Source organism: Plasmodium berghei (assembly GCF_900002375.2).
Source record: "Plasmodium berghei ANKA genome assembly, chromosome: 13".
Lineage (NCBI taxonomy): Eukaryota > Apicomplexa > Aconoidasida > Haemosporida > Plasmodiidae > Plasmodium > Plasmodium berghei.
In genome coordinates, this window is record NC_036171.2 from 1,813,447 (window position 1) to 1,827,379 (window position 13,933).

Consider the following 13,933-nt stretch of genomic DNA (forward strand, 5'->3'; position numbering starts at 1 on the left):
CCCATTCGAATAATATTCCTATCCCCTTCTTTCGAAAATGATACGACTTTCCTTTGTACTACTAGTTACATTTGCGTATGTGCATAAGTTTTTTTTTTTTGCATGCACTGTTCATAATAAAAATGATAACAAATCAGAAAATATATTAAGCTCAAATGGAATTTTAAAAAATATTGTAAAGCATTCACCAAAAATAAGCGAAGATGAAATAAATGAAAGCACAATGAAAATAGTTAAAAAAGCACATGAAGATGAAAATAAAATATTAGAAAAAATAGGAGCATGTCAAAAAGATTATACATTACCATGCCCAAAATATTGGGAACAAAACCAAAAAATTATGAACAATGAAAAAATTATTACATGTACAGCTAATAATGAGTATGAAGGATTTTGTGAAAAATATCAATCATTTACATATTTTTCTGAAGAAGATAAAATGAATTTTGAATTAAGTTGCAATGTAGAATGGGAATGTAAGAATTTGAATAGTACTTGTTCAAATGGAAAAAGAGATTACACAGAACCATGCCCTATAGGTTTTATTGTTCAAAACGATAATAGTTGCAAAGCTGATATAAAAATATATGATGGTATGTGCAATAGTGATAATATAAATTTTAATCACATGAGCAATTCAGAAAAAAATGATTGGAGTGTTGCATGTGGTGCTTATTGGGAATGTTATAAAGAATGTAAACCAAATGAAATATTTTCAAATTGTCCAAAAAATTGGAAAGAAATAAATAAATATGATTGTATACCTAATGAAAAATATAAAGGTCCATGTAAAGGGAAACATAATTTTCAATATTATACAAAAACAATGAAAATTGAATTTGAAGAAATGTGTAAAACAAAATTTGTGTGCACAAAAAATTGCCAAAAAAATTATGAAGAAAATTGCCCAATTGATTGGGTAAAACAAAACGGATATTGTTTAGCACCAACATCATTTAATTTTTGTAATAAAAAAAAATTATCGATCGAAAATTTAACAGTAAATGATAAAATAAAATTTGAAAAAGAATGCTTAGTTAATTGGGAATGTAAAGAAAATGAAGATGATAATTCTTTTTGCCAAATAGACTGGTTTTATGATTGTCCATATAATTGGATAAAACAAAAACATAATGAAAAAAAATATATTTGTAATTCTAATTCTTCTAATTATAATGGAAAATGTAAAAATATTATTTTAGAAAATAATTCAAACGAAGTTACTAAAAGAAAAATAGCTTCGAGTTGTCATACCCCTTGGCCATGTATGAATAAAAAACTCCTACCTTTTATAAATACTCCAAATAAAAATAATACAAAACAAGATAATGATAAAAACAAAATAAATGGATCAATAACACAAAATGGAGACATATATAATCGGAATATTTATCATATAATTGATGATGATAAAGATTTACCAGATTTTGATATATTGTCATAAATATGCGATATTTATGGATAGCAAAAATTATTCGTGGTATGTCAAATGGGAAAGTAGCCCCATGGACATATTTATGTATAAGCATGTTTTGTAATTAAGTTTGTACATCTTTCTTTTTAAGATTTTCATTCCAGTTTCCTTTTAATATCTTAGAGAGGTTAAGTACTATGCACACACTATATATGTACATAAATATATGTATACAACATGTTTTTTCCAACCCTTTTTTAAAAGTTAGGATATGAATTAAGTGGGTATATGAGTTAAATTGTAAATATAATAATAATATATATGATAATGGGAAATAGAATGATAATTAAACGAATAGTAAACAATAGGGAAAGTTAATTTATTTGTCTTCATTTTATAATTAAACAAAATATTATTTTATTGTATAATTATATTACACTTAACCGATGTGCACATATATATAATTATTTATGGCCATCACGTACAAACAAAACCTTTTAAACATTTTACAAAAATCGTGCCTCTATTTTTCATGTTTATTTTTTTCGTTCTGTTTGTTCTTTAAACAACAATTTAAGAATCTGTTAATCATCAAAAAGGGGGAAAGGAAACAAAAACAAAATAAAAAATAAAATTCTTTAATTTTTTTAATTTTAAAAAAAATGTCGTGTCGGAAAACGATAGTGAATAAACTATTAAATATCAAAACACTGAATAATTTGAATATATTTATTATTTTTTTTTGGGAATTTTTTTTTATATAATATTTGCCTGCACACAATATATTATTGTATATATGGATGAAGGCCCAATAGCTAACCATCCAGTAGCGAAATAGCGAACTCAAAATAGAGAATGAAAAGCTTTCCATTTCCAGTTTATAAGTGTTAACAAAATTTAAATGATTAAAATTTGTTGAATAAAAGAGAGAAAATAACAATTGTATAATAATTAACACAAAGAACTAATATATTTAGTGAAAATAAATATAATATAATCATTTATTATATTGTAAAAATAAAAATAGAAATGAGCGTAATAAGTCAAGAACAAACTAAAGAGGATAGGAAAATAGGAAAAGATAATGAACTATCAGAATCCTATTCATATTTTTCAGAATTAAGAAAAAAAATAATTTTAAAAGAACAAGAAATTGCAGAAAAAAGGAATAAAGAATTAAAACAAGGACATAAAAATAAAAATAATAAAGTTACATATAGATCATTTGATGAATTTTACAAATATAAAAAAAAGTGTGAGGATTATGAAAGTAAAATAAAAAATGAAACATGGAGACATTTAAACAAAAATCGATCTAAAGAAAGAAACAACTTAAATAATAATATAAATTTGATATCTATCGAAAAAAATGATGAAAAATATTCATATACTAAATTTAAAATGGAAAGGGCTGGAACGGTTAAACAATTAAAAGACTATTTTCAACAAATTCAAAATGAAAAATTACAAAAAAAAAACAAAAGTTTAATTCGTAAAAATAATAGTAAAAATTATTCTACTCCTTTAAATGATAATAATATAATCATAGAAAAAAATGAAACAAATATAAAACAAAATGAATTTAATCAAATATATTATATCACTGAGCATGATCACACAAACGATTTAAATATAAAGACAGATTATAATAATAAAATTATTACTAAGAATATCGATTTTTCAGGAAATTCTATTGCACTTATTAAAAAAAATAATAATGAACTTACCGATGATACAAAAAGAAATATTTCAATTGAACGTGAAGATACAACTGAAGGAGGAAGTACATTTGGAAGGGGAAGTACATTTGAACGAGATGAAGCTGAAGAAATAATTGACGATGAAATATTAGATGAAGAAATCGAAAATATGGATAAAACAGAAATAAATTTATTATATAATTTAATAAATGAAATGAAAAAAGGAAATGAAAATGATGAAAATTATATTTCCAATTTAATCGAAGAATTACATAATTCAAATAAAGGATATATGATTGAAAAAATACTTAACATTTTAAAAAAATTTGATAAAAATGTAAAACCATATCAAATATCAAAGCTTTCTGGTGAATTTGAGGAAAGTATAATTTCAAAAGAACTGGACGACTATCCCCAAATAACGAAAAATCAAATTATGGAAAAACGAGAAGAATGGGATGGTAATTTATCTGAACAAATTAATAGAGATGAAATTAACAATAGTAGAAAACAAAGTTTGAATAATGAAACACAAAATGATGAAATAAAAAAAGAAGATAAAGATGATAGCCAATTCGAATGGTTTTATTCAACTATGGATGATATTTGTAAAAGAGAAATAAATTCAAGTATGGATCAAAATATCGTCAATAATGAAATCAAAGAATATTCAAGTGATGATAGTGAAAAACAAAACTTATTTTTATGGCTAAATAATAAGCATGTTGAAAATGTTATAATTGAAGAAAGTCAAATTGGGGAAGATACAATTGAATAATATTCCAACATTAAAATAACGGCGTAATTAATTTCGGGAAGAAAATATAATATTTCATATAAAATTGGGCCAAAAAAAAAGACAAAGCAAAATACATATATATATAATATATTTCTCTTTTATATATCCTCACTTTTTTTTTTTTAGTATTTTTGTCTCATAAATAATTTGTACATTATTATACTCCCCACTATTTATAATTAAAAGTTATACTCATAAGTATATGCAACATATATGATGATAATTTTTTTAATATTTTATTTTATCAATTGTTTATCTTTAAAAGTGTATTTACATATTATAACATAATTATTTTGTTTTTAAAATATGTTTTGACTTGTAAAAAATATAAGAAAAAGTAAAAAATAAAAGAATATATACGAAAGCCTTTTTTGACGTTCTCTTTTATTTTCAGTTCACCTTTTTTTCGTTTGTTGTGGTTTTTCCTCTGCTTTTTCTGATAAAATGGGAAGTAATAAAATAATGAGGTCAATGTGCACACACATTTTTTTGTATGCTATGAACAATGTGTGCAAACGAACAATTCTATAAAATGGCTAGCTAAATAGCCAAATAAATAAAAAAATAGCTAGCTAATATAGGAAATGACAAAGACTTACCTAACGGCGGTTGTATAAACAAGTATGCTTCCAGGAATGTAAAGGAACAAAATGAAAATGCAAAAATAGTAAATGTCAATTTGAAAATTCAAATTGTTGGGCATTGCATAAGGAAATGATCTTAAAAAAGGAGTTGATTGAATATTTTTTAGGCTAGTCAGTGTACATACAACTTCAGATACAATTCCTATTGGGTATAGTATCAGCGGAACTATAAAAATAATAAAATGATATAAATTGAAAAGAGCAAATATATTCATAATACATATCAACACATGTAAGTCGCAACTTTTTGAGGCATGGAAAAATTTCCCTATTTTATCTGTTCATTGTTTTGATATATATGTGCACACAGAGATAGCCATTTGGTTATAAAAATTTTTTTTTTTAGTCAAACATACGTTTATTTCGTAAGGATGTTAATATTCCAATTCTTATATTTAGCAAATTGAGAGAATATATAAGATAGCGAATTATATCTATAATTGCCCATGGAATTAAACAAGACAATATCCATTTATTATTGTTTGGTAAATAATTAAAAATTAAATGAACAATAAAAAAACGGCTGAATATTTGAGTCATTACTATTTTAATATCCGATTTTATAAAACCTATAAAAAAATATTATAAAAATATGGACATGTTTTGCAAAATAGCTATTCACAAAATGCGTATAAAAATTTAACAAAATTATGTGTACCGAAAAGTGAGAATAGTACATCAAAAATGGATAACGATTGAGTTATAGCTATCAAATTTTTATGTTGACCCCAAAATTTAGTAATAGGGCGTTTCTCTTTATATAAAGCATATTCTAACGAAACATACAACACACATATCCACAATAAACAGGATACAGTGTTATAAATAAATAAACATCTATTCTTTATATTCATTTTTTTAAAGAAAATTCGAATTTGATAAATACTTATATAAATGCTTATATTATATATACCCCAAAATATATAAATCCTGCAAATTGATAGTCAACAAATTTGTTTATTTTATATGATAAGGCATATTTAATTGACACTAAAAATGTTTGTATAATATTCTTTTAAAACAAAATAACTAATATGCACATAAAAAATATATTATGACAAAGTCAGGAAATCAAAATAATAATTTTCCAAAAAATAAGTAAAATGTGAAAAAAAAAAAAAAAAATAATAGAGGGTTGGTGAAATAAAAAATGAAAACAAAATGCATACAAATATATATTAGGACTATAAGATATTTATTGTTATTATTTTGGTAATATATATATATATATTTGTTAAAATCAATGGATATTAAAATTATGAATATTCAATACAATTAGATAAGATCAATTCAGGTTAAATACTAAAACGAACATTTATATATTTAAAGAAAAAATATAAGTGAATAATTTTGTTCTTAATTTTTTTATAACCATTATATAATTTTTATACTTTTGAAAAAAAAAAAAATCACAAACTTATTCTACATTTGAGCATATGTGTATTTATATTTTTAACTAAACTTATAAATATAATTTTTTTAAAGGTGACTTTATAAAATTTTTTTCATCAAGGTTGAGTTTAACTTTTAAAATTGTAAACGAAAAAAAAAAATGTGAAAAAAATAAAAAAAAGGAAAATGAAAATAAAATGTTTTATCATTTTTTATTGTTGTCTGAGAAATCAAAACGAATTATACTTTCAAATACATTTTCCAAAATTATGATGAAAAAAAAACGCATGAACAAGTAATATATCTTGAAATTATTTAGACATGCATTTATTTTATATAGGATGGCAAACCTTGTAGAAAGGAAAAAAAATATATGGTGAATATGCGAAGCTATAAAAATGTCAAATAAATAACTTATAAAAGGATAATGTTTATATATGTGAAAAGCGGAATCGTTTTTTTATATTTCACTTTTATGCAACCTCTAACTTTACTTGGTCTTTAAGTCGTTTTTGTTCCTTTTTCATTTTTCGCATGTTAGCAATTTGCTCGCGTTTGAGTTTATCCATTTCTTTTTGTATGAAATCTTCTTTTTTGTTTTTTTTTATAGATGCATTTTCAACGAGTTCAACAGTTAGATTAAAGATAGGTGCATCATCTGTCGAATCTTTATCTTTAACAAAAAATCCAATTCTTTCAAATTGTATTGGGCACCCAACATTACAATTTTTAGAATAATTTTCAACAAGACCATGATGCACTACTAATGAATTTTTATTAATATATTTTCTCCATCCTGATTTATTATCGTTATCAGTTTTCAATTTTTCTTGATCATCATTTTTGTTTTCTGTATCTAAATAATATTCGTTTTCATATGTTTTATCCAAATCATTTTCCATTGTAATTCCGTCATTATTATTAGGATTATTTTCTAATTCAGTAGTAAATTTTTTCATAATTTTTTCAACATTATATGTATCATCATTTGATTCTGGATTAGCTTTTAAAAATAATTTATCATACATTCTAAATTCAGCTTCATGTGAATTTTTTGCAGAAACCCAATGTATTGTTGCTTTTACTTTTTTTACATTTTCTCCAGTTTCTGTAGTGTTAGATGTTGATGGATTACCACTTTTACTGTCGGGATCATATGTGCATCTAAGTTCTATTATTTTACCACTTGATTCATCTTTTATAACTTCATTACATTTTATACAAAATCCATATCTAAGTCTCACAGTCCTATTTGGAGCTAATCTATAAAAATTAGATGCAGGATTTTCTTGAAAATCATCATGATCAATATATATTTCTTTTTCAAATTTTATTTTTCTCGTTCCCATTTGTTCATTTTTTGGATGGTTTAGTGCAGTTAATTCATAATAATTAGTATTATTATATAAATTATCATCAAAGTTTGTAATTACAACTTTTAAAGGTTTTAAAACACAAAACAATCTTATAGCTTTTTTATTCATGTCTTCCCTAGCACATAATTCTAAGAGTTCATATGATATCATATTTTCTCTTTTTGCTACTCCAACTTTATTACAAAAATCTTTAATTGCATCTGGACTATACCCCCTTCTTCGCATCCCAGAAATTGTGGGCATACGTGGATCGTCCCAATCATTTACCCACTTTTCATTTACCAAAGTTAATAATTTTCTTTTACTCATTACCATATATGATACATTTAACCTAGCAAATTCAATTTGTCTTGTTTTGAAAATTCCTAATTTTTCTTGGAACCATTCATATAATGGTCTATGTGTTTCAAATTCTAGTGTACATATAGAATGTGTAATTTTTTCTATGGAATCAGATTGACCATGTGCAAAATCATACATAGGATATATAACCCATTTATTTTTTGTTTTAGGATGTATTTTATTCATAATTCTATACAATACTGGATCTCTTAAATTTATATTTCCAGAAGACATATCAATTTTTGCTCTTAAAACTTTTTCTCCATCTTTATATTTTCCTAATTTCATATTTTCAAAAAGAATTAAATTTTCTTCAATAGATCTATTTCTATATGGTGAATTAATTCCAGGCTCTTTTAAACTTCCTCTATTTTTTCGGATTTCTTCAATACTTTGATCATCAACATATGCATCTCCTTGTTTTATGAGTTGTAGAGCCCATTCATATAATTGATCAAAATAATCAGATGCATAATATAAATGTTCATTCCAATTAAAACCTAACCATTTAACATCTTCTTGTATTGAATTTATATATCTTATATCTTCAGTAACTGGGTTTGTATCATCAAATCGTAGATGTGTTTTACCTCCATATTTTTGAGATAATCCAAAATTTAAACATATACTTTTTGCATGTCCTAGATGTAAATAACCATTGGGTTCAGGTGGGAAACGAGTTATAACAAATGAATGTTTTTTTTTTTTTAAATCATCTTCAATTATTTGATGAATAAAATTTGTGTTAGTAAACGAGCTCATAGATTCTTCTTTTATCGAAATGTTATTTTTTAAAAACCAATTATTTAAGTTTTCATATTTAGGATTTATTTTTTCTATTTTATTTTTTTTTAAAATACAAAATAACAAAAAATCAACATATCTTAATTTGTCCTTCGCGAAAATATTATTATTTTTCTTGATCATTTCGTTTTCAATTTTTTCAAAAAAATCATTTTCTAATTTTTTCTTTTGTAATAAAATGTTTTTTAAAAACTGTTTTAATTCTTCTATTTGAACAATTTTAAAAGGATTTTCTTCAACATCTTGTTCGTTTTCAAATTCGTTACCCCAATTATCTTTCTTATTATGACTATTCCTAATTATATGAAATATAACTTCACATGAATTAAGCTCATTTAAAGATATGTTATTCCCTTCTGATAATTCAAGTACTATATTATGGCGTAAACTATTACTTTCATTAATTATAAGTGAAATGTTAAATTTTTCTTTAATCCAATTGTAAAAATAAAAAAATTCATTTCCTAAATCCGACGTATTCTTAATATATATTTTTTCGACATGTTCCATTCTCATTTCATGTATGTAGATCAGACTTTTGTGTATTTCAAATGTTTAAGATAATAATGAAGAAATATAAAATGCAATTTGCGTATTATATATGCTGGATATATTGCATATCCCCCTTTTTTTTTATTAAACTAACCAAAAAGAGTTATGTAAAAAATCGGACAAAGGAGCATGCGTATTATTTATATTTTTTTTTTACTGTGTACAAATAATAAAAAATTATGTTTTGTTGAACTAGAAAATTTCAAATTTATTACCTTATATTCACATATAGAGCAACTCAAAAATGTTAATATATTTATACAACTTTATTTGTGCCCACATTTATAGTTTTTTAAGTCATTTATTTTGTATAATATATTTTAAACGTTATTTTTATTTTTTATTTTTTTTTATTTTTTACACAAATGGGGATAAAACGAAAGGAGTGGAAATTTGTTTTATTTTAAACTTTTCAACATTTTTTTATGCAATATACCTATAAAGCCCATTTCCATATATACATAGCAAATATGGATATATATATATTACTTTATTATTTTATCGTTTATATAAACCCGCTTTTTTTATTTTATAAAAAAAATATACAATTAAAGTATATACTTAAAATAATATAATAATATACTGTGCCTTTATATGCATTTTTTTAATTGCACATTTGGCTATATACAAAAATTGCAGATCATATAAAAATAATATATGTATATACTAGGAATGTAAAAATTTCCCGATTTTTTTAGTTAACCATTTATCGCTTATTAATAGGTATGTATATATAATAAATTAAATGCGCCCCCAAATCAGAAAATATTTTATATATACAATATACATTATTAATAATTTATATAAGCCTGGTTTTTATATATAGAATTATTTTAAAAGCACGTTTAGCGTCCCTTATGTCACTATTTCTATATGCGCGTTTTTTTATAAAATATTGTTAGTCAAATATAATAAGCAATAATACATATAAATTTGTTTAATATTTTTACCCATATATGCATTATTATTATTTATAGTAAAATATACATATTTTTTTTTCATACTCATATTTATTAGTCAAATTTACAGGTATATTCAAAGAACCAAATAATTAGTAATACCCGTTAGATATTATAAAACATAATTTATGCAGATTCCTATACTTTATATTTTTCCAAAGTCCATATATATATACATATATATACGAAATAAAATTTTTCTTAAAATAATATTTTTACTGCATTTTTATTATATGTATTAATTTTCCTGACAAAAAAAAAAATTATGACCCGTACATAAAAAATAATGATAAATAGTCATAATAAATAGAACATATTTTATTTTATGTAAAAATAAAAAATAGTTTAAACGGCTTAATTCAAATTAAAGCATAACAAATTATTAATGCTTATGAAATTCTTCAATTATAAAAAAAAAATTTTCTGCGATTATTTGATATATATTTAAAAAAAAGTTAATAGCTAACTTTTAAGCATAATTTATTCTTATATTTCATACATTTCGTTTATGCGATATATATAATATATATATTATTTATTTGTTTATAAAAATAATTTATTAATAAAAATGAAGAGAGGAAGAGCAGGAACATTAAAAAACAAAATGAGAATTACCCTATCTTTACCGGTAGGTGCTCTCATCAATTGCTGTGATAATAGTGGAGGAAAAAACTTATATATTATTGCTGTTCAGGTAATTTTTGCTTATATATATCCATGTACATATTTATTTATTTTTCACGCATACATACATATTTATGTGCCTCCGCATAAACCATATTCATGCATTAATTCCATGGGAAAATGTTTAATCTCACGGATAATATATATAAAGTTATTATGATGATTCAATGATAGGACAGAAAAAATATTTGTTGATAAACAATATAGCCGATAATTAATAACCTCTGAACACCTTTATATATATACAATATTTATACGCATGTTTGTTAAGAAATAAACTTTATTTTATGAACATGTTCATATTTTTATCTCCATATATTTATGCATGTTCATGCGAATTATGCATTAATAAAACGGAAAAAAATATTAATCTCGCATAAATAATATATCATTAATGTCAAGCACATATAAATAAATACTAATTTTCAGAGTTATATATTTCCATAATTTAGTATAATGTTATTATATTTATATATTATTTTATTTTTATAGGGTTTCGGATCATGCCTTAACCGTTTACCAGCAGCATCGTTAGGAGATATGGTATTAGCAACTGTAAAGAAAGGAAAACCCGATTTAAGAAAAAAAGTTTTAAATGCCATTATTACTCGTCAATCAAAGGCATGGAGAAGACATGAAGGTTATTTTATTTATTTTGAAGATAATGCTGGTGTTATTGTAAATCCAAAAGGAGAAATGAAAGGATCAGCAATTACTGGGCCAGTTGCAAGGGAATGTGCTGAATTATGGCCAAAATTATCATCAGCAGCTTCAGCAATTGTTTAATAGCTTTATTATTACTTTTCTATATTCTACTATATTTTATCACATATACATTTTTTTTAAATGATTTTATATGCATATAATTCAAGCATTTTTAAAAATAAAAAAAAACATTAAACTTATAAAAATGTAACGATAAATTTATACCTTTATAATTGTACATATATGGAATATACCATATTTATGAGTTATATTATGGGTGCATTATAAAGATAATAAACTTAAAAATAAGAAATTGTAATATATTCAATTATAAATAAAATATAATGGTTATAAATTTGTTTTTTTTTATATTTAAGCATTCATTGCTATGTTGGTTAATGTGAAAAAATAATATTTATGTAAATTATGGATATAGACTTATATTTTGCATACATTTACCATTTTGTTAAAATGCATATCACAAAAGTATATGTATATACATGTGTATTGGGCAAGCATTATTTTATGATAACTTGATAAGTAATGTGTGTGCATTCAACTTTTTAAGGGGAATAAAAAAAGGTTACGATTTAGTTAAAGCTTAATAAGTTTTTTTTTATTTTTATTTTTACAAGTATGATAATTTAAAACCAAAATATGGTTATATTTGTCCACATAAAAAAATGTAGAAAAATTTAAGGAATAAAATGAATAATAAAAAAAGAAAGCATATATTAATATAATTAAAAATATGAACAAAAAAAAATTAATTGGGTTAAATTCAAACTAAAATTATACAAAACATGTATATACTTATATGATGGAAATTATAAATGTGTGTAACTATATCATGCATGAAATAGTTGATATAATATATATAGGATACGAAAAAAAAAAAAAAACTAATGAGCAATCTCATAATTGTTGACATAATAAAAGAGAAATAAATATTAGAGTAAACAAAACTTGAAATAAAATAAATAATTTATTGTGTGTTTAATCAGGTAACTATTATTTTGTGGTTTTATGTTAAATCCGTATGAAGAGGTTTCATGAAAATAACACAAAAAATATGATCAGAATAAATATACAGAAAAAGACCTAAATAAAAGTGAAAATAAAATATTGAAATGATGTGGGAATAATATAATTATAAATAACAAATGGTTAAATAACAAATTGATGTATATGACACTTTACCTGAAATATAAGAGTTCGAGTAGATGTGAGTCTGTTGAAATATGTTAAGAGATAATGTTGTCCTTCTATTGTGTTAGTTAATGATGTGTCTAAATCTTCATCAATTCGTTTAATCATTTCTTCTTGTTGAGTTACCATAGTAGCAACTTTTTGAAACATATGTGCTAAATCTCCTATAACCTTTTGAATATTTTCCATTGCATCAGCTCGTGAATGCAAATAAGATGGCTTATCTCTCATTTTCAAGATCTGTTGCTCGCCTCTAAGAAATAAAAAATAATGAATATATATATCTACACTAGGAAGTTATTAAATGTAATTATGTTAAAACAGTAATTCAAAGAAAATGTATTTTTAACAAGTGATTCACACATTGTTGAATTGTTACATTAATATGATTATGTTAAAATGTCTAACCCTTCAATATCTATATCATCATGTAAAGGTTTAAATTTATAATTTTCATTACTAAATGGGGATTCGGTTGAAATGCATGAATACATTTGTCTTCTGTTCATTTGCTTTTTTATATGCTAAAGTGAGAAGAATCGAAAATGGAAAAAAGTGAAGAAAAATGAAAAAAATGAAAAAAGTGAAGAAAAATGAAAAAAATGAAAAAAATGAAGAAAAATGAAAAAAGTGAAGTAGTGGATCGTTATTCCTAATGAGTTACCTCGCTTCGAATGTGAAGTACATCCTTAAATTTTTTGGTAAAATCAAAAACTTTATTTTTCAAGGAAGATATAATATTATCTATATGTGTTCGACATTGTGGATTTCTAATATTTAAGCTGTATGTGTAGTGTGTTAAAGAATCTAAAGTATTTGTTGAATCTGTAATTATTTGTTTAACTTCATAAGTTAGTTCTTCTATTTTTTCCGTCTTATCGTTAAATATTCCCTTTTGTTTGACATCTTAGAAGTGCAAAAAAAAAAAAAAAAATTCGTATGTATTTTATATATACATGTACATTTTCATAGTACATGTGGATTAAGAAAAAAGGGGACTATAAATATCGGTTTGAAATATTTACATCGTTCTAAATTATATAATTTTTGATTTCCAGTTTGTAATAATTCAGAAATTTTTGATGCATATTCTCCAACTTGAGTATCTTGAGTTATAGTTCGATCTTTTTTTATGTTATAATTATCATCTATCTTTTCAACAATTTTAAAAAATTCGTCTGTTTTATCAACAAAAGGCATCTTAAAAAAAAATAATTTACTGTTCTTTTGTCAAATAGTTATATGCATGTGAAATGATATATATTATGTGAATTAACTAAGATGAAAATATAAGTATTTTTTTAATTTTCGCTTTTTTTCTATAATATTAAAAAATTTAAAAATATCAACGAC

At 23.2% G+C, this 13,933-nt stretch overlaps 6 protein-coding genes and 1 non-coding gene across 7 annotated transcripts; 4 read left to right on the top strand and 3 right to left on the bottom strand.

The window, feature by feature from the left end:
- Nucleotides 1-37: 37 nt before the first annotated feature.
- PBANKA_1346300 (CPW-WPC family protein) lies at nt 38-1,444 on the top strand (the record flags this gene model as incomplete). Its single annotated transcript, XM_034567089.1, has 1 exon — nt 38-1,444. The coding sequence occupies one exon, from the start codon at nt 38-40 to the stop codon at nt 1,442-1,444; it is 1,407 nt and encodes a 468-aa protein (XP_034423620.1).
- Nucleotides 1,445-2,443: 999 nt separating this feature from the next.
- On the top strand, nt 2,444-3,892 carry PBANKA_1346400 (conserved Plasmodium protein, unknown function; the record flags this gene model as incomplete). Its single annotated transcript, XM_034567090.1, has 1 exon — nt 2,444-3,892. One exon carries the CDS (start codon nt 2,444-2,446, stop codon nt 3,890-3,892), a length of 1,449 nt encoding a protein of 482 aa, XP_034423621.1.
- Nucleotides 3,893-4,303: 411 nt separating this feature from the next.
- Nucleotides 4,304-5,411, bottom strand: PBANKA_1346500 (protein tyrosine phosphatase-like protein; the record flags this gene model as incomplete). The annotated part of the gene is made up of 4 exons (XM_034567091.1): nt 4,304-4,349; nt 4,513-4,723; nt 4,914-5,126; nt 5,216-5,411. 4 exons carry the CDS (start codon nt 5,409-5,411, stop codon nt 4,304-4,306), a joined length of 666 nt encoding a protein of 221 aa, XP_034423622.1.
- A 1,011-nt stretch (nt 5,412-6,422) lies between these two features.
- Nucleotides 6,423-8,981, bottom strand: PBANKA_1346600 (glutamine--tRNA ligase, putative; the record flags this gene model as incomplete). The annotated part of the gene is made up of 1 exon (XM_034567092.1): nt 6,423-8,981. One exon carries the CDS (start codon nt 8,979-8,981, stop codon nt 6,423-6,425), a length of 2,559 nt encoding a protein of 852 aa, XP_034423623.1.
- Nucleotides 8,982-10,550: 1,569 nt separating this feature from the next.
- On the top strand, nt 10,551-11,452 carry PBANKA_1346700 (60S ribosomal protein L23, putative; the record flags this gene model as incomplete). Its single annotated transcript, XM_034567093.1, has 2 exons — nt 10,551-10,676; nt 11,159-11,452. The coding sequence occupies 2 exons, from the start codon at nt 10,551-10,553 to the stop codon at nt 11,450-11,452; spliced, it is 420 nt and encodes a 139-aa protein (XP_034423624.1).
- Nucleotides 10,818-10,901, top strand: PBANKA_1346750. Its single transcript, XR_002688186.1, has one exon. It is a non-coding gene; the product is annotated as a small nucleolar RNA snoR18 (small nucleolar RNA).
- A 969-nt stretch (nt 11,453-12,421) lies between the features above and the next one.
- Nucleotides 12,422-13,780, bottom strand: PBANKA_1346800 (Qa-SNARE protein, putative; the record flags this gene model as incomplete). Its single annotated transcript, XM_034567094.1, has 5 exons — nt 12,422-12,472; nt 12,572-12,833; nt 12,989-13,104; nt 13,245-13,486; nt 13,606-13,780. 5 exons carry the CDS (start codon nt 13,778-13,780, stop codon nt 12,422-12,424), a joined length of 846 nt encoding a protein of 281 aa, XP_034423625.1.
- Between the last annotated feature and the right edge of the window lie 153 nt (nt 13,781-13,933).